This window comes from Crotalus tigris, unplaced genomic scaffold (assembly GCF_016545835.1).
Source record: "Crotalus tigris isolate CLP2741 ecotype Arizona unplaced genomic scaffold, ASM1654583v1 scf7180000018292.409768, whole genome shotgun sequence".
In the NCBI taxonomy this organism is placed as follows: domain Eukaryota; kingdom Metazoa; phylum Chordata; class Lepidosauria; order Squamata; family Viperidae; genus Crotalus; species Crotalus tigris.
The window spans coordinates 61,643-88,826 of record NW_024096926.1 but is presented as its reverse complement, the minus strand read 5'-3'; the positions used below and the strand labels follow the sequence as shown (position 1 = coordinate 88,826).

Genomic DNA, 27,184 nt, shown 5'->3' with positions numbered 1-27,184 from the left:
TCTATCTATCTATCTATCTATCTATCTATCTATCTATCTCTATCATCTATCTATCTATCCATCTATCCATCTATCCATTCATCCATCATCTAGCTATCCATCCATCCATCTATCTATCCATCCATCCATCCATTATCTGTCTGTCTGTCTATCTATCTATCTATCTATCTATCTATCTATCTATCTATCTATCTATCTATCTATCTATTTATCTTTGTGGCTGCCTAGGAAAAATTGGTGGAGATTCACCCGCTGCAGATACCGTGGAGAAAAACATTGAGGAATTCTCAACAAATCACAGCTCCAGTGTAGTCCCAATGTCTGACTGGAATGCAGAAGATAGAGAATGGATAAAGTTGGAGTCTTAAGGAGATTTAAATTGAATAAACACAGCAGACAGATTAATAGACTTTAATGAAGGTTCTTGGTTTACGGCCAGCTTTGCTTCAGGTACAGAAAGGAAGACAAGATCTAAAAAGTGACGCAAACCAAACAACAGGGCTGTGCAATACTTAAGCTCAGATTCGCAGCGCAGACAGGTGTGTGCAGGTGCAAATCTAGCAGCGCTTGCATCGCTTCAAAGCAGCCCCCTCTTTTCCTGGGGTTTCACGGCAGCTTTTGAGGACAGCCACATTATCCTGGGAAAAGAGGTGGCTGCTTTAAAGAGCGCTTTATTCAGTCTTCGTTCCAGAATATATTTTTCCAGGGCATAACTCTACAAGTAGTCCTTGATTTACAACCACAATTGGACCATAGTTTATGTTGCTAAGTGAGAAATGTGCTAAGTGAACTTTGCCCCCTTTTATGACTTTTCTTGCCACATTTGTTAAGCGAAACCCTGCAGTTATTTAATTAATTACACGGGTTATTAAGAGAATCTGGCTTCCCCCGTGGATTTTGCTGGTCAGAAGGTCGCAGAAGGTGACCCCATGACCACAGGACAATGCGACCGTCATAGATGTGAATCAGTTGCCAAGCATCCGAATGTAAATCACACAGACCATGGGGATGCTGCAACCGTCATGACGGTGAAAAAAAGGTCAGGTCACTTTCTTCAGTGTTGTTGTAGCTTCAAACAGTCACTAAGTGAACTGTTGTAAGTCAAGGACTACCTGTAATCTTTTTCTGAAATGTATTTTGCAGATATACCCAAGGCTGATCCCCAGGATTATTATAATAATAATTATTTTTTGCAAATATAAACAGTGCTAATTGCCAGAATCTGTCTCTATTTAGCTATTGAATTTTCAGACAAAAACATTACTTTTCATTAATAAAAACGAAACTCTTTCGCTGATCCCATAGAACTGGGATTTATATACAAAAAGACGAACCAATGGAATGGAATGGAAAATATAGAATAGAATAGAATAGAATAGATTAGAATAGAATAGAATAGAATAGAATAGAATAGAAACTATAGAATAGAATAGAATAGAATAGAATAGAATAGAATAGAAACTATGGAATAGAATAGAGTAGAGTAGAATAGAATAGGAACTATGGAATAGAATAGAATAGAATAGAATAGAAACTATGAAATGGAATAAAATAGAAAATATGGAATAGAATAGAATAGAATAGAATAGAATAGAATAGAATAGAATAGAAGCTATGGAATGGAATAAAATAGAAAATATGGAATAGAATAGAATACAATAGAATAGAATAGAATAGAAACTATGGAATGGAATAAAATAGAAAATATGGAATAGACTAGACTAGACTAGAATAGAATGGAATAAAATAGAAACTATGGAATAGAATAGAATAGAATAGAATAGGAACTATGGAATGGAATAAAATAGAAAATATGGAATAGAATAGAATAGAATAGAAACTATGGAATGGAATAAAATAGAAAATATGGAATAGAATAGAATAGAATAGAATAGAAACTATGGAATGGAATAAAATAGAAAATATGGAATAGACTAGACTAGACTAGACTAGAATAGAATGGAATAAAATAGAAACTATGGAATAGAATAGACTAGACTAGAATAGAATGGAATAAAATAGAAAATATGGAATAGAATAGAACAGAAAATATGGGAATAGAATAGAATAGAATAGAATAGAATAGAATAGAATAGAATAGAATAGAATAGAATAGAATAATAGAGTTGGAAGGGACCTTGGAGGTCTTCTAGTCCAACCCTGTGCTCAGGGAGGAAACCCTATATGTAATTTCACTTGAATCTCCAGCTCCCTATCCAAACAAGAAATGAAAACATAGTGGAAGCTGGGGTGAGCTCAGAAATAACAGAACACAACCCTTTAATATTTTTTTTTTTGTTCCAGCGCATAGTTCTACAGGTATAGTCCTCGCCTTACGGCCACAACTGAGCCCCACATTTCCATTGCTAAGCAAGACCATTGTTAAATGAATTCCCCTCCATTTTACGACCTTTCTTGCCACAGCTGTTAAGTCAATCACTGCAGTTGTTCAGTTAACAGCACCGTCATTAAGTGAATCTGGCTTCCCCCCTTTGACTCTGCTGGTCCGGAGGTCGCAAAGGGGGGATTACGTGACCCCTGGGACACTGCGACCGTCATAAATACGAGACAGATGCCAAGCATCTGAATTTTGATTCTCCGGGACCCATGGGGATGCTGCGACGGTTGTAACTGAAAAACGGTTGTAAGTCACATTTTTCCAGTGCCGTTGTAACTTTTGAAGGGTCATTAAACGAAATGTTATAAGTCGAGGTCTAACCTGCATTGACTTTGCTCAGTGCACGAAACTCTTTTCTGCTAGTCGGGATTCAGCAATCAATCAATCAATCAATCAATAAGAGTTTGTGATTTTTTTAAGAGCCAGGCCTAATTTTATTTATTATAATGATGATGATGATAAAAGTTGGAAGGGACCTAGGAGGTCATCTACTCCAACCCCCTGCTCAGGCAGGAAACCCTATACCATTTCGGACAAATGGCTGTCCAGTCTCTTCTTAAAAACTTCCAGTGTTGGAGCATTCACAGCTTCTGGAGGCAGGTTGTTCCACTGGTTAATTGTTCTAACTGTCAGGAAGTTTCTCCTTAGTTCTAGGTTGCTTCTCTCCTTGGTTAGTTTCCATTTGTTGCTTCTTGTCTTGTCTTCAGGAACTTTGGAGAATAGCTTGACTCCCTCTTCTTTGTGGCAGCCCCTGAGATATTGGAACGCTGCTATCATGTCCCCCCTCGTCCTTCTCTTCGTTAAACTAGACATACCCAATTCCAGCAACCGTTCCTCATATGTTTTAGCCTCCAGTCCCCTAATCCTCTTTGTTGCTCTTCTCTGTACTCTTTCTAGAGTCTCAACATCTTTTTTACATTGTGGTGACCAAAACTGGATGTAGGATTCCATGTGTGGCCTTACCAAGGCCTTGTAAAGTGGTATTAACACTTTGTGTCATCTTGATTCTATCCCTCTGTCAATGCAGCCTAGCACTGTGTTGGTGTTTTTGGCAGCTGCTGGACAGAGCTGGCTCATATTTTAAGTGATTGTCCACTAGGACTCCGAGGTCCCTCTCACAGTTGCTACCATTGAGCAAGGTACCCCCTATACTATACCTGTACATTTGGTTTTTCTTGCCTAAATGTAGAACCTTACTTTTTTCACCAATGAATTTTATTTTGTTAGATAGCGCCCAGTGTTCAAGTCTGTCCAGATCCTCCTGTATCCTAAGCCTGTCTTCTGGAGTGTTGGCTAATCCTGCCAGCTTGGTGTCGTGTCGGCAAATTTGATGAGTTCCCCCTCTATCCCCTCATCCTAATTTAAAATCGGATTAAGACCGACAGCTGCTTCCTCTCTTTGTTCTGCGTCATTGTCTTGGAGGAAATCTGTTGAATGGTTCTTTTTTTCCAGATCTCTTTGAGGCTGAATTGGGAGCCCGGAGAAAATGACGCAGCAGGTTGCTTGGGGCAGAGAGAGTGATGTATAAACTGACTGAATGCCGGGGTGTGACTCAGCCCTTGTGTGCAGATGTGGTTTGTGGTCGTATTAGGAGCTGACTTTTTTTTATTTTATTTTCCTTTCCCAGGAAAATTGCTTAATGGTAACTGGGAGGGATAGTTTTTTTTTCCCCCTTTCCTGCCAGACGTCGATGAAAGCAAAATTAATACTAAAAAAGTGTAAGGACCCACCCCACTTTGCATCTTAAGAAGACAGAACTCTTGGAATAATTCTTCCAACAGGAATCCTTTATTAAGAGAAGTGGTTGCAGGCATGCTAGACAGGACTTGGGGTTCAAGCTCTCCCATTCAAGGTTTTAAGGGGTTCCCCAGTAGTCCCACCCAATCAAACCCCCTTCCAGTGATAGTTTCAAGTATCACAATTCCACCCCTTTTCTTCTTTCTTCCGTCTGGATGGAGACTTCAGATAACTACATGAAAGGCAATTACCCTTCTTTGATATGCTAACGCTTAGAGGTCACAATAAACACACATTCATCATTCAGCCCTTTGAAGTGTACTGAAGGAAGTGAGGGCCATAAAGCCCCTTTGCTCTCCCCCTTCTCTCCCTCTTATGGCAGAATCCAGAGAAGGCAGAATTGGGAGTTTCTATATTTGATAATTAAAGATGAAATATAATTGGATTCTGACAAAAAGCTTGCGGGTAGGAGGAAATAGCCATCCCCGTCAGAAGGGGAACGTGGCTGGTTTGGTACTGATCTCAAGTTTATGAGTCCTGGGTGCTCTCTGAGCTTGGGTGGTTTTTTTGCAGACCTTTCATTACCCAACTAGGGAGGATCATCAGTGCTAGAAGTGAGTTGGATTTGTGGAGGAAGAGGAGGACAACTGTGGGGTCCTTGGTGCTCTCTGAGTTGGTGGTTTTCTTGCAGATGTTTCATTGCCCAGCTAGGTAATGTCAGCAGTGCTGGAAGAGAGTGGGGTTTACTCTCTGCGTATATAAAAATGGCTTACCCTATCAGTGTTGGTGGGAATGCTCTTGGTGGGTTCCTTGATTTGATCTAGTATTAATCTTGATAGATAGATGATCGATTGATAGATAAATGGATAGATGATAGAGAGAGATGATAGATAAATGATAGGCATATTGGTGGTTCCTTGATTGGGGTATTAAATACTGCCTGATGGTTGGTCTAGTATTAAGATAGATAGACATACAGATAGAGACAGTCAGACAGATAAAAAGACAGGCAGATAGACAGACATCAATTGTAGAGAATCTTTGTAGCTCAGGGATGAACTGTGGGGTCCTTGGTGCTCTTTGAGCTTGGGTGGTTTTTTTTGCAGACCTTTCATTACCCAACTAGGGAGGATCATCAGTGTTAGAAGTGAGTTGGGTTTATGAAGAGGAGGAGGAAGAGGAGGACAACTGTGGGGTCCTTGGTGCTCTCTGAGTTGGTAGTTTTCTTGCAGATGTTTCATTATCCAACTAGGGAACGTCATCAGTGCTGGAATGTTTAGGATTAGAGTGGGCAATCCCCACTCCTTCCTAGCACTGATGGCCTTTTCTAGATGGGTCATGAAACATCTGCAAGAAAACAACCCAGCCCAAGGAGAGAAGCAACCCAGAATTAAGGAGAAATTTCCTGGTAATGAGAACAATCAACCAGTGCAATAGCTTGCCTTCTGTGGTTGTAGGTGCTTCATCACTGGAGATGAAGAGGAGACTGGACAGCCACTTGTCTGGAATGGTCTAGGCAGGTCTCCTGCTTGAGCAGGGGGCTGGACTAGAAGACCTCCAGGGTCCCTTCCGCCTCTGTTATTCCGTTTAAAGAGATTGGACAGCCATTTGACGGGTTGTATAGGGCAGGGGTAGGGAATCTTGGCTCTCTTATGATTTGTGGACTTCAATACCCAGAATTCCTGAACCAGTCATGCTGACCCAGGAATTCTGGGAGTTGAAGTCCACAAGTCATAAAAGAGCCAAGGTTCCCTATCCCTGGTATAGGTTCTCCTTCCTTAAGAAGGCCTCCAAGACCCCTATGATTCTATGCCAGGGGTCTTCAAACTTGGCCCTTTGATGACTTGTGGACTTCAACTCCCAGAATTCCTCAGCCAGAGTGTCTGGCTGAGGAATTCTGGGAGTTGAAGTCCACAAGTCATCAAAGGGCCAAGTTTGAAGACCCCTGTTCTACGCTGATCACTTTTTAATGGTGACCCTCAGCTTTTACAACCCTGCCCTGTAGGACTTTTCCCCACTTCCGAAAGAGAGATTGTGTTTGTCAGTAGCTGTCAGAAAGTGATTTCAGCACCGGGGTAATGTATGCTTACTTAAGGCCTAGCGTTTCAGATCAGCTCCTTTTGATAATGTCTTGCAAATCTTTAATCGTATTGTTATGAAAGGCTGATGCATGACGTTGTTTTCTTTCGGTTGTGTTTTTATGGGGTGTTCCTCTGAAATCCATCAATGGCAAGAGTGAATTTGGCACAACAAAAGGGGCGAGCAGAGGCTAAAGTCTTACGATCTGGAACTTTTGGAAATAATGGGTGATTTGTTATCAATTCAGTTCAATTTTATTGATGGCCGAAAGAGCCAAATGCAATTTATAAATGTAATCAGAACCTGACCTTGGATAAAACACTTTAACATGTGACATACTTAATAACTACAGATACCCCTCGACTTAAAACTATTCGTTTAGTGCCTGTTCAAAGTTACAACTTTGAAAAAAAAATGTAAAAACCCAAAAAAAGAGAGAAAAGGTGACTTACAACCACTGCAGCATCCCCGTGGTTACATGATCAAAATTTAGACACTTGGCAACTGACATGTACTTATGACGGTTGCAGCATCCTGGGGTCCTGTGATCACCTTTTGTAACCTTCCCAGCTGGCTTTCAGCAAGCAAAGTCAATGAGGGAGTCTGGACTCACTTAACGACTAAAGGATTCACTTAAGAACCACATTGATTCACTTAACAATGGTGGGGAAAAGGTCTTAAAATCCACACAGCTTACTTTAAAACCACCCTGGTGAGCAACAGAAATGTTGATTTCAAATGCGGTTGTAAATTGAGGACAATCTATATCACAGAGTAGACTTAAAATCCCAACTCATTGACTCCTTACTAGAAGTTTTTTTTAATAGCTATAGTTAAATATCTGGCTATAGTTAAGTAAATATATTTAACCATAGCCATAGTTAAATATCTTATTCTGGCATGGTTTATATGAACTAGATTGTTCATATAAAGGTGAATATTTATATCTCAGAGTTCAAATGAGGAGTCCTTGGTGCTCTCGGAGCTTGGTTGTTTTCTTGCAGACATTTCATTACCCAACTAGGGAACATCATCAGTGCTAGAAGGGAGTGGGGTTGTGAAGAGGAGGACTGTGGAGTCCTTGGTGCTGTGAGCTTGATTGTTTTCTTGCAGATGTTTTATTACCAAACTAGGGAATGCCATCAATGCTAGAAGGGAGTGGGGTTGTGAAGAGGAGAACTGGAGGGTCCTTGGTGCTATAAACTTGATTGTTTTCTTGCAGTTGTTTCATTACCCAACTAGGGAATGCCATCAGTGCTAGAAAGGGTTGTGAAGAGGAGGAGGAGAACTATGGGCTGGCTCCTCAGTGCTGTCGGAGTACGGTTGCTTTCTTGCAGACGTTTCATGACCCAATTAGGTAACATCATCAGTGTTAGTAGCGAGTGGGGTTTGCTCTCAGTTTACCTTCCCGTGCCTTGCTCTGTCAGTGTCTTGGAAGTTCTTTGGTTGGGCTGTTTACTGTTAGCTTCTTTGGCAGTTCCTTGATTATAGTATCTTTTTATTCCCTTTTTGGTTTTTAGATTGTCTGTCTTGCGTAGTGTGTAGAAGTTGTTTATGTCTATGTGTCTGTTGATGGCCTGTTTGTCAGAGTGCCAGGCTTCTAGCTATTCTCTAGCCTTTTTGGATTTGGCTTGGTCTAGGATGGCCACTTAGAAAACACCCCCTCTCCCAGCAAGACCTAGAGAAGCACAGATTAACACCAAGATTAATCATCAGGCCAGCAATCAAGAAGTAAACAATACCCCAGCGGGCAGGGGGTTGGTCTAGAACAGGGGTCGGCAACCAGCCACTTGGACCTGTTTCCCACAGAAAAGAAAACACTGGGATGTGCTGGAGGAGGGGGCTTGATTGAAAAGTTTAATTAAAAAGAAATAGAGGCTGCTGTACATGAGTTCTCTTGCGCACGCTCTCTCTTTCTCTCTCTATCTCTCTCTCTCTTCTCTCTCTCCCTCCATCTCTCTCTCTCTCCCTTCCTCCCTCCCTCTCTTTCTCTTCCTCCCCCCTTCTCCCCCCCTCTCTCTGATCTTCTGCTCACCTGGCCAGCTGGCCTGACGCTATTCTCCGACAAGCTGACACTTTCTTATTGGGCTGGCTCTCTCCTGCCCTTGGTCTGCCAGTCCTCTTCCCCCACTCAGTGTGAGTGAGTGAGTGAGTGAGTGTGTGTATGAGAGAGAGAGAGAGAGAGAGAGAGAGAGAGAGAGAGAGAGAGAGAGAGAGAGAGAGAGAGAGAGAAATGCTGCTTTCTGCTGCTTCCTGTGGAGATGCAGCAAAGGCAGGAGCCCCGCCCAATAAGCTTGTCAGCTTGTCGGAGAACAGGCCACTCTCTTTTTTACAGAGAGAGGGAGAGAGAGAGAGAGAGAGAGAGAGAGAGAGAGAGAAGGGAAGCACAAGTGCCTGTCTCTGTCTCTCTCTCTCTGCAAATGGCGGAGGAGGACTGGGAACTGCAGGAGAAGGCTCAAAGAGCCACATGCGGCTCTGGTGAGAAGATCTCTGAAGTCTCTCCCAGCCTTGTCATTCCATGTTCTGCTGACCATAAAACCACGGCTTGTCTCTTGCAGATGGTCTTCCGGCCTCCACTGGATCTTTATGATGTCCTCATCCACCTGAACCCCAAGCAGATCCCCAGGTACCTGGAGGCCGTCGACCGGCCCACCTGGTCCTTCTATCGGGGGATGTTGAAGAGGAACAACAGCACAAAAACCATCTCTTTCCCAGTGGTGGATTTTGACCCCGTCCAGTGCTATCTGCAGGAGCTCCGAGTAAGTATCTGGCTTGATGAGCAGCTGGCCGCTCACCTTGAGAAGTTCAGCTGCAATCCTAACTCCGTGCAGGCAGTCCTCGACTTACGATGACAGTGGAGTCCAGAATCTCCCTTGCTAAGCAAAACACAGTTGTTAAGTGATTTCCCCCCCCCCCATTTTACGACTTTTCTTGCCGCAGTTGTTAAGCGAATCACCACAGTTGTTAAGTTGGTCACACAGTTGTTAAGTGAATCTGGCTTCCGCCATTGACTTTGCTTGTCCGAAGGTCACAAAAGGGGGTCACGTGACCCCGGGACGCTGCGACCATCGTAAGTATGAATCAGCTGCCAAGTGAATTTTGATCACATGACCACAGGGGGATGCTGCAACGGTTATAAGTGTGAAAAATGATCGTAAGTCCCTTTTTTTCAATGCTGTTGTAACTTTGAACAGTCACTAAACAAACTGTTGTAAACTGAGGACTATCTGTGTAAATCCCTCCATCCTCCACTATTCAGTCAGAACTGAAGAAGCCTCTTGGATGAGAAGCGAAAGCTCTTCAGGCAAAAGCAAGAAAGTCCAGGTGCCTTTCGGGGGGGGGGGGGGGAAAGCCCCTTTGGGATAACCAGGACCTGGATGACTGAGAACATCCATAGACAATTAGCCCAGGGAACATTTTTGCCATTTTAGATATACAGGTGGTCCTCGACTTAAAACCACAGTGGAACCCAGAATTCATGTTGCTAACTGAGAGATTTGTTACGTGGGTTTTGCCCCATTTTACGACCTTTCTTGCCATAACTGTTAAGTGACTCACTGCAGTTGTTAAATTAGTAAACTTCCTGACAGTGAGGATAATTAACCAGTGGAACAACTTGCTTCCAGAAATTGTGGGTGCTCCCTCACTGGAGATTTTTAAGAAAAGGCTAGACAGTCACTTGTCTGGGATGGTATAGGTTCTCCTGCTTGAGCAGGGGGCTGGACTAGAAGACCTCCAAGGTCCCTTCCAGCTCTATTCTATTCCATTCCATTCCATTCCATTCTATTCTATATCCTATTGCTTATTCTATTGTATTCTATTCTATTCTATTCTGTATCCTATTGCTTATTCTATTCTATTCTACATCCTATTGCTTATTCTATTCCTATTCTATTCTGTTCTGTTCTATTCTATTCTATTCTATTCTACTCTACTCTACTCTACTCTACTCTACTCTACTCTACTCTATTCCCTATTGCTTATTCTACTCTACTCTACTCTACTCTACTCTACTCTACTCTACTCTACTCTACTCTATTCTACTCTACTCTACTCTACTCTACTCTACTCTATTCTATATCTTATTGCTTATTCTACTCTACTCTATTCTATTCTGTTGTATTCTATTCTGTTCTTTCTAATTTCCATTTCCTATTCTATTCTATTCTATTCTATTCTATTCTATTCTATTCTATTCTATTCTATTCTATTCTATTCTATTCTATTCTAGTAACACGGTCGTTAAGTGAATCCGGCTTTCCCCCTTGACTTTGCTTGTCAGAAGATCGCAAAAGGAGATCACGTGATCCCCGGGACACAGCAACCGTCCTAAATATGAACCAGTTGCCAAGCGTCTGAATGTAAATCACGTGGCTGTGGGGATGCTGCAACGGTCGTAAGAGAGAAAAAGGGTCATAAGTCACTTTTTTCAGTGCTGTTGTTAACTTTGAACGGTCACTAAATGAACTGTTGTAAGCCGAGGACTACCCGTACCTCAGGATGAACGTGATCCTCGGTCTTCAACAAAGCCACAGCAAGGGTGTGTTCTCCCCCCCCCCCCTCTCCCAGCCTTTTTGCAGTCTTGTGAAGTGACCGACATTGTCCTAAATCGGGTTTATTTCTCTGGATCTAGTCAGATGATGTTTTCTTAATCACCCTATTAATGCCACAGGGTGATTCAGAGGCTATGGAAGCAATGTAGTGCAGAAGGCTTTCAGAAATGGGGCAAGCGATTCACGAGGAATTCTCTGATCCTGAGAGGGAAACAGATCAGGATAGAACCTGTTTTATCCTGTTCTTGCACAGATGTCCATCTTTTGTAAGAGAGACACCACAACCTTTTTTGCATGTCACTGGATTGTCTGGTTGGGCCTTGATCAATCCCTTATTCCTGGTTTTGTGGTGACAGCGTCTCTGACGCAATTGTGTGCGGTCTGGATTGAGCAACCTACAGCTCACCCATAGTTTTGACACCAAAGGATCTTTCTCCCTATGTTGGCAGTCTCTATAAACACACAGATGATTATTTTTTTTTAATACAAATTGTTTTTGATGGGACACTAGAAGATTGAGACACACTCAAGTTAATGTGTGACACATTTATGTGTCACAATATTTTTATTTATTTATATTCTGGCTTGGAGATTTTTAAGGATAACTCCAGGCAGCGGACATACCTAATACTCTTTCCTCCTCCTATTTTACCCACAACCACAATCCTGCAAGGTGGGTTGGGCTGAGAGAGGGGGACAGGCCCAAAGTCCCCCAGCCAATTTGAATGACTAAGGTAGGGCCAGAACTCACCGTTCTCTTGATGATTTGGCCCAAAGTCAACAAGCCAACTTTCAGGGCTAAGGTGGGGTCAGAACTCACCGTCTCCTGGTGATTGGCCCAAAGTCACCCATCTGGCTTTCATGCCTAAGCGTGAAACTAGAACTCACCGTCTCCTGGTAATTAGCCAAAAGTCACCCAGCTGGCTTTCATGCCTAAGTGTGAAACTAGAACTCACCGTCTCCTGGTGATTGGCCCAAAGTCACCCAGCTGGCTTTCATGCCTAAGCGTGAAACTAGAACTCACCGTCTCCTGGTGATTGGCCCAAAGTCACCCAGCTGGCTTTCATGCCTAAGTGTGAAACTAGAACTCACCGTCTCCTGGTAATTGGCCCAAAGTCACCCAGCTGGCTTTCATGCCTAAGCGTAAAACTAGAACTCACTGTCTCCTGGTTTGTAGCTTGGCACCTTCACCACTAGAGCAAACTGGCAACTGGCTCTCAGCCATTAATCATCTCATTCTCTCAATTAGCAGGATTATGTCATACACCTGCTAGTTGATGGAATACTACCGTATTTATAAGATGACTTCCAAGGTGCAATCTCGAGATTAGGGTACCCATCATTTAGGTGGCTGTGGGTAAGCGTGAAAGTAGAAACGGTTCGATGGGTGAGGGCTGCATATTAACCTTCCGACGACTGAAGGAATCGGAGAAAAAAATAGGCAATATTCTAATCTAAATCAATATGATCCTGGGGGGGGGGTGATTATTAGCTGACTGAATGGAGCAAAGGAACAGAGGACACTTCAGGAAAAGTGATTGAGTTATTTGGAGATCTAAGAATTGAATGAGAATGCAGTTTGGAGATCACCCATTTTGTGATGGTCAGGAAAATTAAGGATGGTGGAGGAGAAATATTTATTACTATGGGTTAAGGCAGTGGCTCTCAACCTTTTTAATGCCGCGGCCCCCAACCGGTTGTAAGTCGAGGACTAAACCGGTCATAAGTTGAGGACTTTCCCTGCCCGGGAGCGCCGCACATGCGTGGTGCTGCCCCCTGCGCCAGCCGAGGCATAACTGGTATGCAGCAGAGACGGATCAGGCCGAGCACCGGCTGGGCCACCAGCTGGCCCAGCCCAAGGGAGGTAAGGCACCCGCTGGAAAAGGGGAAAAAAATGGCGGACAGCCTTGTTTGGCGACCACCATGAAATGGTCGATCGACCCCAAATGGGGTCGCGACCCATAGGTTGAGAACCGCTGGGTTAAGGCATTGGGCTAGAAAGCAGGAGACAATGAGTTCTAGTCCTTCCTTAGCCAGGAAAACCACCCAGGTGACTTTGGGCCAATCAATGGGAGATCGCGAATTCTAGTCCTGCCTTAGGCATGGACGCCAGCTGGGTGATTTTGGGCCAATCACTCTCTCTCTCAGCCCATCCCACCTCACTGTGTTCTTATTGTGGGGAAAATAGGAGGAGGAGGGTGTGTTGGATATGTTTGCCGCCTTATTTATAAAAATAATAAAGGTGGGATGGATGGATGGATGGATGGATGGATGGATGGATGGATGGATGGATGGATGGATGGATAAAAAAATAAGTAGGATCCAATTTGGTTCGGTCACCGGGATGAGAGGTTTTGTCTTCTGAGCTTTCAGATTTGTGCTGGAGCCCATCCTTGGGGAGCTTCTCTGTGTGCTCTGGGCTGTTATTTATAAATCAATCAGTCAGCTGGAGATTTTCTTTCCTGATACGTTTGCTGCCTTATTTTTAAAAATAATAAAGATGGGATGGATGAAAGAAAGATAGATGGATAGACAGATAGACAGACAAACAGACAGGTGGACGGAGGGATGGATGGACGGACGGACGGACGGACAGAGATAGATAAATAAATAGGTGGACAGATGGATAGACGGACAGACAAACAGACAGATAGTTAGATAGGTGGATGGACAGACAGATAGATAGATAGATAGATAGATAGATAGATAGATAGATAGATAGATAGATAGATAGATAGATAGATAGATAGGTGGATGGACAGACAGATAGATAGATAGGTGGACAGGCGGACGGACGGATAGACAGATAGGTGGATAGATAAATAGGTGGACAGACGGATGGACGGCAGACATAGATAGGTGGATGGACAGACAGACGGGTGGATGGATGGATGGAGAGAGAGAGGTGAGTGGATGGATAGATAGATAGATAGATAGATAGATAGATAGATAGATAGATAGATAGATAGATAGATAGATGGACAGGCGGGTGGACGGGTGGATGGATGGACGGAGAGAGAGAGGGAGAGAGAGATGGACAGACAGACAGATAGATAGACAGATAGGTGGATGGACAGACAGACGGATGGACGGCCGGATAGACAGACAGATAGATAGGTGGACGGATAGACAGACAGACAGATAGATAGATAAGGGATTTTCTTTCCTGATCAGAAACTCTCAAAAATTGAGATCTAGGTTATTAGAAACCCTTTCAGTTCATTGCGCCAAAAAAATCCTCTTGAACGGTTAATCCCAAAATGGGGTTATTTCAGCAGCCGGATCAAGCCTGTTTTGTCAGTGGGCTTTGATCTTGCCCTCCAGTGGCGTTGGCTAGGTGCGAACGCCCCTTTTGCCAGGATTTGGGGAACTTATTTTCTTTTTTTAAGCCTTTTAAAAAGAATTAATAAAGGACCCCACCCAGATTGAATGGGTGTGCCTTGACAGGACTCTGCCTCGGGCGTGCCCCACGACTTGCGAAACATACGTCAAATCTTGTAGGAAAAGTTCAAAAAAGATTCTAAAAATGAGAAGCCTGTAAGAAGGAGGTCTACGCAAGGCACTCGTCCCCATTGGAGCCCAAAATCTCCATTGTTAAGCAAGACAGTCGTTAAGTGAATTCTGCCCCATTTTGCAATCACCGTCGTTAAGCGAATAACTGCACTTCTTGAGTGAGGAACACGGTTGTTAAGCGACCCTGGCTTCCCCATCGACTTTGCTCATCAGAGGGTTACAAAAGGGGACCCCGGGACACTGCGACCGTCATAAATACGAGTCAATTGCCAAATGTCTGAATTTTGATCACGTGGCCCTGGGTGCTGCAACGGTCGTAAATGTGAAAAACTGTCATAAGTCACTTGTTTTAGTGCCATTGAAAGTTTGAACGGTCACTAAACGAACGGTTGTAAGTCGAGGATTACCTGTACAGGGTATGGTCATTACAAATCAAGATGGCCGCTGTGGCTGATTTTTATTTTTTTTTATGTGTGCCACACTGTGGCTCTGGGAAATAACCAAGATCAGGGGTAGGCCACCTTGGCTCTTTTATGACTCGTGGACTTCAATTCCCAGAATTCCTGAGCCAGCCATGCTGAGGGGAAAGAGAGGTTTCCAAGCTGAGCCAGGGGTGGCTCAGGAATTCTGGGAGTTGAAGTCCACGAGTCATAAAAGAGCCAAGGTTGCCTACCCCTGACCAAGAGCAAATCCAATTTAGCTTAAAAAGAAAGAGGAAGAAATCAAAAAGGGATTAGTAAGATTCTTGCTTCAGCTTGTTACTTAAAAGGCTCTTAACCCCGACTTAGGGCTTTCTTCTGAGCGCACAAAAGCAAGTCTCCCTTAGGCTGAAATTAGTGCCTTGTGAGTAGAGAGATCAGCTTCCCAGCTGAGCCAAGAGCCTGTAGGTTTCATGGTGGTCTCCCATTCATACTCTAATCCAGTGTTCCAGACAGGCGGACATCAAGACCCAGAAACACCAAGATAGAAAACAACAGCCCCATCATGTCAAGGGCAAACTACTGTAGGTAAACAGAAAGCCAACTCTCCGCCTTTCTGGCACTGATAATGTTACCTAGTTGGGTCATGAAATGTCCAAAAAAAAAAAAAAAACCCTACCAAGCTCAGAGAGCACTAAGGACCCCTCAGTCCTCTCCTCTTCCTCCTCCTCCCCTTCACCCTCCTCCTTTATAGCACTGATGACATTACCTAGTTGGGTCATGAAATGTCTGCAAGAAAACCATCAAGCTGAGAGAGCACTAAGGAGTCCACAGTTCAACCCTGAGTACAGATATTCTTCTAACTCTGTCTCTGTCTGTCTGTCTGTCTGTCTGTCTGTCTATTTATTTATCCATCTCTCTCTGTCCATCCATCCCATCTACCCACCCACCCACCTGTCTGTATCTATCTATCTATCTATCTGTCTGTCTATTTATTTATCCATCATCTCTCTCTGTGTGTCCATCCATCCATCCCGCCCGCCCGCCCACCCACCTACCTACCTACCTACCTACCTACCTACCTACCTACCTATCTATCTATCTATCTATCTATCTATCTATCTATCGTCTGTCTCTGTCTATCATTATTTATCTACCCACCTGATAATCTAGCTAGCTATCGTCTCTTTCTATACCTCCCTCCCCTCCCTACATACGTACATACCTCAGCCTAATTAAGGAACTACCAAGAACATTTCCACCATCACTGGTAGAGCCAACCCCACTTCCTTCTAGCACTGATGATGTTCCCTAGCTGGGTCATAAAACTACTGCAGCGAAGAAACAGCCAAACTCACGAGAGTACCAAGGACCCGTAAGTGTGAAAGGTTTTAGACCAGTGGTTCTCAACCTTCCTAATGCCGCGACCCTTTAATACAGTTCCTCATGTTGTGGTGACCCCCAACCATAAAATTATTTTCGTTGCTACTTCATAATTGTCAGTTTGCTACTGTTATGAATCATAATGTAAATATCTGATATGCAGGATGTATTTTCATTGTTACAAATTGAACATAATTAAAGCATAGTGATTAATCACAAAAACAATATGTAATTATATATTGTGAAATATTTATTTCTAATTACAAATAAATGAAATTTTGTCTGGAAGCATGGGTGCCGAATCACACCTTCAGCTGTTCCACCTATGGCTCTGAAGGGAAACCTGACCTTTTCTCCCCTTGCCCTACAACACACACACATACACAAACACATTTTCCAGGGCCATGTGATCGCCTTTTGCAACCTTCTGACTAGCAAAGTTAGTGGGGAAATCAGATTCACTTAAGAACCATATTACAAATTTAATCTCTCTCTCCCTCTTTCTTTCTCCCTCTCTCCCTTTTTCTCTCTCTCTCTCCCTTTCTCTCTCTCTCTCTCTCTTTCCCTTACTCTCCCCCCTCTTTCTCTCTCTCTCTCTCCCTCTCTCTCCCTCTTTCTCTTTCTCCCTCTTTCTTTCTCCCTCTCTTTCTCTCCCTCTCTTCCTCCCTCCCTCCCTCTCTGTCCGATCGGGGATCGATTTGGAGGTGCGGAACTTTTGACCAGTTCCTACCCTCTGTTGTGGAGGTTATTGACTGGGTACGAGCAGTCTGGGAAGCTTGGGCGGCCCAGCCAGCCTACAAAGGTTGGAGGAGAACTTGGGACGGAAGTCCACGAAAGCCCCGAGCTTCTCTAGCTGCCAAATAAAGCAAGGGTGAGCAGGCCGGCCGGTTGGCTGGTACGAGCAAGCGAGTGGGCGGCCCACCCATCTCTTAAGTGCGCTGGCTTCCCCTGGATGAGCGGCGGCTCTCACCTGCCGCTTTCTTCAGTCGGCGACAATAAAAGTGGGGGCGGGGGGGGGTTGGTCCCTCTCCCCCAGTGCCATTAAAAGGCAGAATCGTTGCTGGGGGAGCAAAAAGTGTGAGGCTGGCTCGCCAAGTTCAGTGAGAAGGAGGCTCCCTTGCTTGCTCCGCATAGCCCCGCCGCCCTCTCGGCCCAGCACGAGTTGAAGCGGCGAAGTGAAGTAGTGGGCGTCACTACCGCAGGGGAAGGAGCCAGAGGAGGCGGGTGCCGACGGGGCCCTGGATCAGCTGGAGGGCGTCGCAGTTACTCCCGGAAGCCTGCGGGAGCGGTGAGCTACCGAGGGCCGCTCAGGCAGAGAGACTTGAAGGCTGCGATGGGACGGGAGCCCCCCCCAATATCCCGCCTTTGGATTGGCACGACTGGGAGTGTTTCGGGGCAGAGTCGCCCCACCTGCCCTCCAGCGGTCGGCGAGAAGCTCCCGCCCCAATGTAGTCCGGACAACGGGGAGGGGGCTTGGCAACCCCTATGAAAGGGTCGTTCGACCCCCCAAAGGGTCGTGACCCACAGGTTGAGAACCGCTGTTTTAGAACAAAGCCTCCATCTAGGAGTTAAAAGAGACACCTTCAATGTAAGGTAGACTTCACTTGTCCTGTTGCAAGCTCGGGGTCACCCTCTCCGTGTGTCTGCGTGAAAAGTCAAGATGGCAGTTGCAACCTTGCGATCGTGAAGGTTGATTGAACTTGGAGATGTGGGCAGTTTCCTTTAATGAAAACCTTTCTTATTGCAGGAAGCCTTTAGTGACTTTGCCCTGTTCTTCTATGACAAATATGGAGGAGATGTTATTGGGGTCCTCTGGAAGCCTTCGGCCTTTGAACCGCAGCCCTTCAAGGTGAGCCCCCAACTCTTGACCCAAAGGTGCTTTTTCAAGAGGCAACTAGACTTCCTTGTTTTATCTTTGAAGATGTTTCGCTTTTCATCCAAGAAGCTTCTTCAGCTCTGACTGGATGATGGGGAATGGCAGGATTTATACTCCTTGCAGACAGCTGGTCATTTGCGCTCTTTTAGAGAGTCGTTGATGCCACTTGGAGGTTTGTCTGCGTCCTCACGGTCACCTGAGTAGTGCAAGTGTGTGTGGAGCCTTGGAACTCCTGAAAGGACTGTGTTGTAGACTGGAGTGAGATGATGTCATTGTTCTATCCCAGCCTATAGCCGCCCTTGTTAAAGGCACAAGGACCAAATCCCTGTTGATAAAATAGGCTGGAGACTTAAAACAAAACAAACCCCTTTTAATATGGGTGACAAACCTGCCCAATAGTCCAAAACATAAACAGCAAAACTCAATCCAAATGAAGGAAATAATCTACAGGAAACACGATGCAAACAGAAGAGTAGTCACAGGCAAGACGAACAGACCAGGATCCCAAGAAGTACTTTGCAAACAGTTGCCTTCAGCAACCAGCACCGCCCACACCTCGTCTTTTTATATAGCAGTCCCAAGGCGTGGCCTCTCAGTGCCTTCTCCTTTTACCCTGGAGTTGCCGTATTGACTGCTGCTGATTTACTCTTGCTAATTGACGACGTGTGTGAGCATCAATTAGCATGTCCATCAGATGTGAGTCCTCCGAGTCTGACTCATTCTCCTCATAGCTGAGCTTCATCAGGAACACGACTGGAGGGCCCAGGCTCTGCATCAAACCGTGAGTCCTGTAATTCATCAGAGCCTCCCTCTGCCCCTGATGGCCCTTCAAACGCCTCCTCCACCTCCTCAGACTTAGCTGTTGGGAGCACAGGCTGGCACAGAATCACAACAGTCATATTCTTCCCCCTCTGTTGAGAGAGGGTTGTTCAATTTTGAGATAGATGGCCTCTTTGACCCCTCTTTCAAACCAGCTGTCCTCTCTGTCCAAAATGTGGACTTTGCTGTTTTCGAAAGAGCGGCCTTTGTCTTTCAAATGCAGATGGACTGCTGAATCTTGTTCTGATGGGTTTGTTCTCCTATGTTGTGCCATGCGTTTGTGAGGTGGTTGTTTTGTTTCCCCAATGTACAGATCTGCACGTGTCTCACTGTATTGTACTGCATATACCACATTGTTCAGTTTGTGTCTGGGTGTTTGTCTTTGGGGTGGACAAGCCTCTGCCTCAGTGTATTAAAAGTGTGCACGTATGTTGTGTTAGCTGAAGATGACCCTGAAGAAGATTATTCAGGTGACCTTGAGGACACGTAAACCTCCAAGTGGCCTCAACGACTCTCTGAAAGAATGCAAATGACCAGCTGTCTTCAAGGAATATAAATTCCACATTTTAGACAGAGAGGATTGCTGGTTTGAAAGGGGGGTCAAAGAGGCCATCTAGGTCAAAACTGAACAGCCCTCTCTCAACAGAGGGGGGAGGGATATGAGACCACCCATCTCCTGTTTACAACACAGTCCTTTCAGCAGTTCCGAGAAGGCTCCACAGCCATTTGCATCACTCAGGTGACCCTGAGGACACAGATAAACCTCCAAGTGGGCTCAACGACTCCCTAAAAGAAGGCAAATGACCAGCTGTCTTCAAGGAATATAAATCCTTCCATTCCCTACCATCCAGTCAGAGCTGAAGAAGATTCTTGGATGAGAAGCGAAACATCTTCAAAGAAAAAAAAAAGAAAGTTCAGTTGCCTTATTGAAAAGCACTTTTGGGATAGCACTGATGATGTTACCTAGTTGGGTCATGAAATGTCTGTAAGGAAACAACCAAGCTCAAAGAGCACCAAGGACCCCATAGTCCTCCTCCTCCTCTTCCTCCTCCTTCCTGCCAACCCCACTCCCTTCTAGCACTGATGATGCTACCTAGTTGGGTCATGAAATGTCTGCAAGGAAACCACCAAGCTCAGAGAGCACCAGCGGCTGCAGGATTCCAATGTGTAAGTTTTTGTTGAAGTATATTTGCTTTGTTTTATCACAAAAGGTAAAATACAAAATAGAAAAACAAACATACAACCAGCACTAGCAACAACAAAAAGGGGAAAAAATGGTGTACAAAAAAAGAGAGAAAAAGATGATCCAAATAGCAAATAGCAAAGAAAATTTAACATTTAATATATAGCAGTGGTTCTCAACCTTTTTAATGCCGCGACCCCCCACTGGTCATAAGTCGAGGACTACTCAACCGGTCGTAAGTCGAGGACTACTCAACTGGTGTAGCACGTTTGCAGAATGGGACTTTTGACGGGCTCATCAGGGCAGAGACAGCCTGGACTATTCCTATTGGCTTTTGAACGCCAATAGAATTAGACTCTATTCAAGAGAGTCTATTCTATTGGCTTTCAAAAGCCAATAGAATAAAAGGGAGTAGCACAACTAAGGAAAAGGGGGGGAAAATGGCAGACTGTATTGTTTGGCGACCCCCGTGAAATGGTCGTTCGACCCCAAGTGGGGTCCCGACCCACAGGTGGAGAACCACTGGTATATAGAATCCATCCCAGCTGGATGCTTTAAAAAAAAGAAAAAAGCAGTAAATTCTCGTCCCCTTTTTACAAATATATAGGTTCCAATGTATAGTTGGAGCCCTATTTGGCAGCCACCATTTTAACCTGCTTCTTTTCATTCCACTAGGTGTCAAACATTAACGGGAGGATGATGTCCAGATTAAGTTCTCAGCCAATGGTGGTTCCAAACGTGGAAGCCATTTTGGAAGACTTCCAGATCTTGGGGAAAGGCCTGGTCAAAAGGGTGGAAGCTCGGACAGAGAAATGGTCCATCTGAAACCATCTGGGCTCCTCCATGGATTTGGAACTGTTGAGGCTGTGTTCTTCTCCCCCATAACTTTTTTTCTTCAAGATTTTTTTTTCTTGGATTTTTTTTAAAAAGTTTTATTGATTTTCTCGTTTTTCATTTAAATATTTTAAAAGCAACGTGGCAGCTGAGTGAATCGATAATTCAATAACATACAGATAACTTTAGTACCCGTCTCAAGCTATTACATTAAATATTTCCTCCCTTTCCCCCTTAGTGTTTCCTGTCTCGTGTTTAAACTAATAACAATTCTTATTATATCAATTGAATAAAAATAACTTTCTTACATTTATCAATAATTTTTAGCTTATACACATCCTAGTTCTTTTAACAGTCAATCTTTATATAGGCTATCAATGTCCTAATTTGTTTTTCCCAATTTTTAGTTTCCCATTACTATTTACATTTAACATTTAATATTTATAATTTCCAAGTTTTAAATAACCACAGCTCCCTTCATCCCAATTCATCACAAAACCTAATGTTCAGGATGCACATCTTATCTATCTGAATATATTCTATTTCTCACCATCTTACATCAGCTAATTAATAATACAGTACCACATTCTTATTTTCTATTAATTTCCAAATGTCTTAAGTTTAGTAACCAATATTTCTCTTATTTCAACATTAGATACTGAAATCAAACACTCCTTCCATCCTGTTTGCCTCCAGTCAGTTCAGAGGAGCCTGACTCCTCCAATAAAGGACTTTATTAAAAAATAATAATAAATTTCTCCTCCGGTTAAAGAAAATACTAGAAAATTACTCTTCGTTCATGGAGTAGAACTCAAATCAAGCCGTCGCTCCTTTTTTCTCCCTTCCTGGAAGAAAAAATAAGATTATAATAGAGGAGTTAAATGGAGATTGGATTTAAGAAGCAAGGCCTGGGTGAAATCTGGTGAGGGCTGAGGTCACGAGGTCATCCGGAACACGGATCCCCAACCTTTTTGGCCCAAGAGATTGATTTTGTAGAAGACAATTTTTTCATGGACTGGGCCAGTAAGAGGAGGGGAGTGTCACCTAGATCCCACGCATGTGCAGTTTTGCTCGCCTGTCGCTCACTTCCAGGTGTGTAAACCGGTTTGTAACAGGCCATGGACCAGGAGTTGGGGACCTCTGATCCAGAACAGGGCCTGATTTTGACAGCCACTCTAGGAAGCTACACTTGATGAACCCACTTCTCATTCTCATGTTGAATAATCGCCCAAGTTTATTATCTGGCTATAAGAAAACTGCTGTTGGTCACTCCCTTGACTTTATTATTTCCTTCTCAAAAAATAATCACCCTAAAGAATGGATAGAAGTTAAAAGGCCTCTGATAACCCCCCCCCCACTCCTATATCTGCATATCTGTGCCAGAAAAACATGTTAAAACCAGCACATAACGTAAACCACCCGCTACACGTGTACACACCAAAAACCAATTCCCCTATAAAACGAAGTCCCTGCACCTTTTTTTCTGTATAGTCTACCCTCAAGATGAGAGCTTTTGTTCTTGAAAATAAAATCTTTTTTGCAGTATGTCTCGATATCATTTCATTTTCTTTGATTGGATCTTGCTCCACCCGGGTTTGTGGGAACCCAGAATGATTGAGAACCCCCAAATTATTATTCTAACATGGAAGAAGATACAGGCTGCGGTGGTGGAAGTGTGGGTCCTCCATTGCTGGAGGTTTTCAAAAATAGACTGGACAACCCATTTGACCGAGATGTCATCAGTCATCCAGGTCACGGTTGTCCCAAAAGTGCTTTTTCAAAAGGCAACTGGACTTTGTTTTTCCTTGAAAATGTTTCACTACCCATCCAAGAAGCTTCTTCAGCTCTGACTGAATCCATGATCCTTCCATCCTTCGCCATTTGGTTAGAGCTGAAGAAGCTTCTTGGATGAGAAGTGAAACGTCTTCAAAGAAAAAGCAAAGTCTTGTTGCCTTTTGCAAAAGCACTTTTGGGACATTGGATCTGGATGGTATAAGATCTCCTGCCTTAACAGGATTGGACTAGAAGATCTCTGAGGTTCCTTCCAGCCCTGGGATTCTGTGTTCTATGGCCTTCCTCTATGCAGGAAAACCAAGCCATTGCTACAAGAACAGAACAAGAATAGAATAGAATAGAACTGGAGACTAAAACATATAAGGAAAGGTTGCTGGAATTGGGTACGTCTAGTTTAATGAAGAGAAGGATGGGGGGGGGGACATGATAGCAGCTTTCCAGTATCTCAGGGGCTGCCACAAAGAAGAGGAAGTCAAGCTATTTTCCAAAGCGTCTAAAGGCAGGACATGGAAACTAAGCAAAGAGAGAAGCAACCTAGAACTAAGGAGAAACTTCCTGACTGAGAACAATTAATCAGTGGAACAGCCTGCCACCAGAAGCGGTGAATGCTCCAACACTGGAAGTTTTTAAGAAGAGACTGGACAGTCATTTGTCCGAAATGGTGTAGGGTTTCCTGCCTGAGCAGGGGGTTGGATTAGATGACCTCCAAGGTCCCTTCCAACTTTACTATTATTATGAATAGAATAGAACAGAACAGAATAGAGTAGAATAGAAATTTTGGAAAGGACCTTGGAGGTCATCTAGTCCAACCCCGCTGCTCAGGCAGGAAACAATACCATTTCAGACAAATGGTTGTCCAATCTCTTCTTAATACCTTCCAGTGTTGGAGCATTCACAATTTCTGGAAGCAGGTTGTTCCACTGATTAATTGTTCTAACTCTCAGGAAGTTTCTCCTTAGTTCTAGGTTGCTTCTCTCCTTGATTAGTTTCCATCCGTTGCTTCTTGTCCTGCCTTCAGGCGCTTTGGAGAATAGCTTGACTCCTTTGTGGCAGCCCCTGAGATATTGGAAGACATGTCCCCCCTCATCCTTCTGGTTCATTAAACTAGACATATCCAAGTCCAGCAACCGTTCCTTATATGTTTTAGGCTCCAGTCTCCTGATCATCTTTGTTGCTCTTCTCTGCACTCTTTCTAGAGTCCCAACATTTTTTTTACATCGTGGTGACCAAAACTGGATGTAGTGTTCCAAGTGTGGCCTTACCAAGGCCTTGTAAAGTGGCATTAACTCTTCACGTGATCTTGATTCTCTCCCTCTGTTAATGCAGCCTAATACTGTGTTGGCCTTTTTGGCAACTGCAACACACAGCTGGCTCCTATTTAAGTGATTGTCCACTAGGACTTCGAGGTCCCTCTCACAGTTACTACTACTGAGCCAGAGCCTATACTGTACCTGTGCAATTGGGTTTTTTTGCCTAAACGTAGAACCCTACTTACCCAAGAGATGGGTAATGTTGACGACACTGCTAAATTGCAACACCTAGAGTGCCTTAAGTGTTTGAGGTTGTTTTGAGGCTGGCAGAAATTCTCCTTTAGCAACATCCGGAAGACAGTGAATTTAACTTGACAAGATTCCAGCAATGTTGACATGTTCAGCTGCAGCCTAACCCTTTAAAGCAGCGGTTCTCAATCTGTGGGTCGCGACCCCTTTGGGGGTCGAATGACCCTTTCACAGGGGTCGCCAAGACACCCCCCCCCCGTTGTCCGGACTACACTGGGGCAGGAGTTTCTCGCCGACCACTAGAGGGCAGGTGGGGCGACTCTGCCCCAAAGCGCTCCCAGTCGCGCCAATCCAAAGGCGGGATGTGGGGGGGGGGCTCCCATCCTGTCGCAGCCCTGAAGTCTCTGCCTGAGCGCCCCTCGGTAGCTCACTGCTCCCGCAGGCTTCCGGGGGTGACCGTGACGCCCTCCAACTGATCCAGGACCCCGTCGGCGCCCGCCTCCTCTGGCTCCTTCCCCCGCAGCAGCGACGCCCACTTCGCCTCGTCGCTTCCCCTTGCGCTGGGCCAAGAGAGCGGTGGGGCTGTGCGGAGCAAGCGAGGGAGCCTCCTTCTCTCCTAGCTTGGCGAGCCAGCCTCACCCTTTTCGCTCCCCCGGCAACGATTCAGCTGTCAATGCTGCAAATATTGTATATTCTTGCTTTTGACAATATGTAGAATTGTCTGGTAATTATGGGGTTAATGCAGAGCAGAAGGGGGGTTGGGGGTAAAGCCCGGGAAAGGAAGAGGAAGAGAACTTAGATCCTAGCGTCCCTCCGTTGTGCCTGTGCCGACATTTTGTAAGAATAAAAGACTTTTAGGAAAATAAATGCCTGGAAATTCTTTGGAATGTTTCATTATTTATTTATTTATTTATGAGACTTATATACCGCTTTAAATGCAAGCACTCTCTAAGCGGTGTACACCAGTAAGCAATGTATATATATATTTACATTGCCCCCAACAATCTGGGTCCTCATTTTACCTACCCCGGAAGGATGGAAGGCTGAGTCAACCTTGAGCCGGTGAGATTTGAACCGCTGACCTGCTGAACACAGTCAGCTAAAGTGGCCTGTAGTACTGCACCCTAACTGCTGCACCACAACATCATGCTAGGATCTAAGTTCTCTTTCTCTTTCTTTCCCGGGCTTTACCCCCAACCCCCCTTCTGCTCTGTATTAACCCCATAATTACCAGGCAATTCTACATATTGTCAAAAGCAAGAATATACAATATTTGCAGTGTTGACATCTGCCTTTTAATGGCACTGGGGGAGAGGAACCAACCCCCGCCCCCACCTTTATTGCCGCCGACTGAAGAAAGCGGCAGATGAGAGCCGCTGCTCGTCCAGGGGAAGCCGGCGCACTTAAGAGACGGGTGGGCCACCCGCTCGCACCAGCCAGCCGGCCGGCCGGCCAACCTGCTTGCCCTTGCTTTACTTGGCAGCTAGAGAGGCTTGGGGCTTTGGTGGACTTCCGTCCCAGGTTCTCCTCCAACCTTTGTAGGCTGGCTGGGCCGCCCAAGCCTCCCAGACTGCTCGTAACCAATCAATAACCTCCACAACAGAGGGTAGGAACCGGTCAAAAGTTCCACACCTCCAAATCGATCCCTGATCCGACAGAGAGGGAGGGAGGGAGGGAGGAAGAGAAAGAGAGAGGGAGAAAGAGAAAGAGGGGGAGAGAGAGAGAGAGAGGAAGGGAAAAAGAGGGGGGAGAGAAAGGGAAAGAGAGAAAGAGAGGAGAGAGAACTAGAGGGAGAGAGAAAGGGAGAGAAAGAGGGAGAGAGAAAGAAAGAGGGAGAGAGAGATTAAATTCGTAACATGGTTCTTAAGTGAATCTGGTTTCCCCACTAACTTTGCTAGTCAGAAGGTTGCAAAAGGCGATCACATGACCCTGGAAAAATGTGTTTGTGTATGTGTGTGTGTGTTGTAGGGCAAGGGGAGAAGAGAAAAGGTCAGGTCTCCCTTCAGAGCCATAGGTGGAACAGCTGAAGGTATGATTCGGCACCCATGCTTCAAGACAAAATTTCATTTATTTGTAATTAGAAATAAATATTTCACAATATATAATTACCTATTGTTTATGTGATTAATCACTATGCTTTAATTATGTTCAATTTGTAACAATGAAAATACATCCTGCATATCAGATATTTCCATTAGGATTCATAACAGTAGCAAAATTACACTTATGAAGTAGCAACGAAAATAATTTTATGGTTGGGGGTCACCACAACATGAGGAACTGTATTAAAGGGTCGCGGCATTAGGAAGGTTGAGAACCACTGCTTTAAAGGAAGAGTTCCATCCAGCTGTTTGTTTAGTGCTGATATGCACAGATAAAGCTAGAACCCTGTTCTACTGAGGGGGGAGAATCAGCCATAGTTGCTGTCCCACCTTTGACCAGTGCAAGAGAGAAAATTCAATATAGTCATATAGTCCTCGATTTATGACTGGTTGCTTAGTAACCAGTGAAGATTATGATGGAACTCTGGGGGGTTTACTTATGACCAGTTGAGAAGTTCTAATGGCGCCCCCCCGGGATTACGTGACCACATTTCGGTCGCCTGGAAACCAGCCAGCATTTATGGCCATTTGCAATGTCTTGCAGTTCCTTGACCATGTTTTATGATGGTTTTGCTGAAAGCCCACATTTCCAGGTTTTGACAAAATGGGCCCACAGCGAACCTGTTAAGGAAATACCTCTGAAACAGTGATCCAAGGGGTCAGTGGTTGTCCAGGAATAAATAAGATACCCATGTTGAGCCTGAGCTCAACATCACAATCTTCCAGGTGTGTTTGTTGGAGAAGTCTCTGTAGCCAGCTCTCAAACTGCAACCCTGGAGACCAATGTTTCTCAACCTCAGCAACTTCAAGATGGGTGGACTTCAAATCCCAGAATTCCTCAGACAGCTTCAACCCTGGATGTTGAAGTCCATACAGTTTAGATCAGGGGTAGACAACCTTGGCTCTTTTATGACTCGTGGACTTCAACTCCCAGAATTCCTGAGCCAGCATGGCTCAGCTTGGAAACCTCTCCTTTCCCCCTCAGCATGGCTGGC

The 27,184-nt window shown here is 44.5% G+C and overlaps 1 protein-coding gene across 2 annotated transcripts in view; it reads left to right on the top strand.

The window, feature by feature from the left end:
- Nucleotides 1–22,341, top strand: part of NOL6 (nucleolar protein 6) — an 89,087-nt gene extending 66,746 nt beyond the window's left edge. Inside the window, exons 24-26 of one of the 2 annotated variants that reach the window (XM_039349537.1) lie at nt 8,773–8,973; nt 17,830–17,931; nt 20,636–22,341. In XM_039349537.1, coding sequence (XP_039205471.1) covers nt 8,773–8,973; nt 17,830–17,931; nt 20,636–20,785 — 453 coding nt within the window. In that variant the 3' untranslated portion in view covers nt 20,786–22,341. Of the gene's footprint in view, nt 1–8,772; nt 8,974–17,829; nt 17,932–20,635 lie in introns of those variants that run through there. The other variant, XM_039349538.1, reaches the window with a different exon arrangement.
- Nucleotides 22,342–27,184: the final 4,843 nt, after the last annotated feature.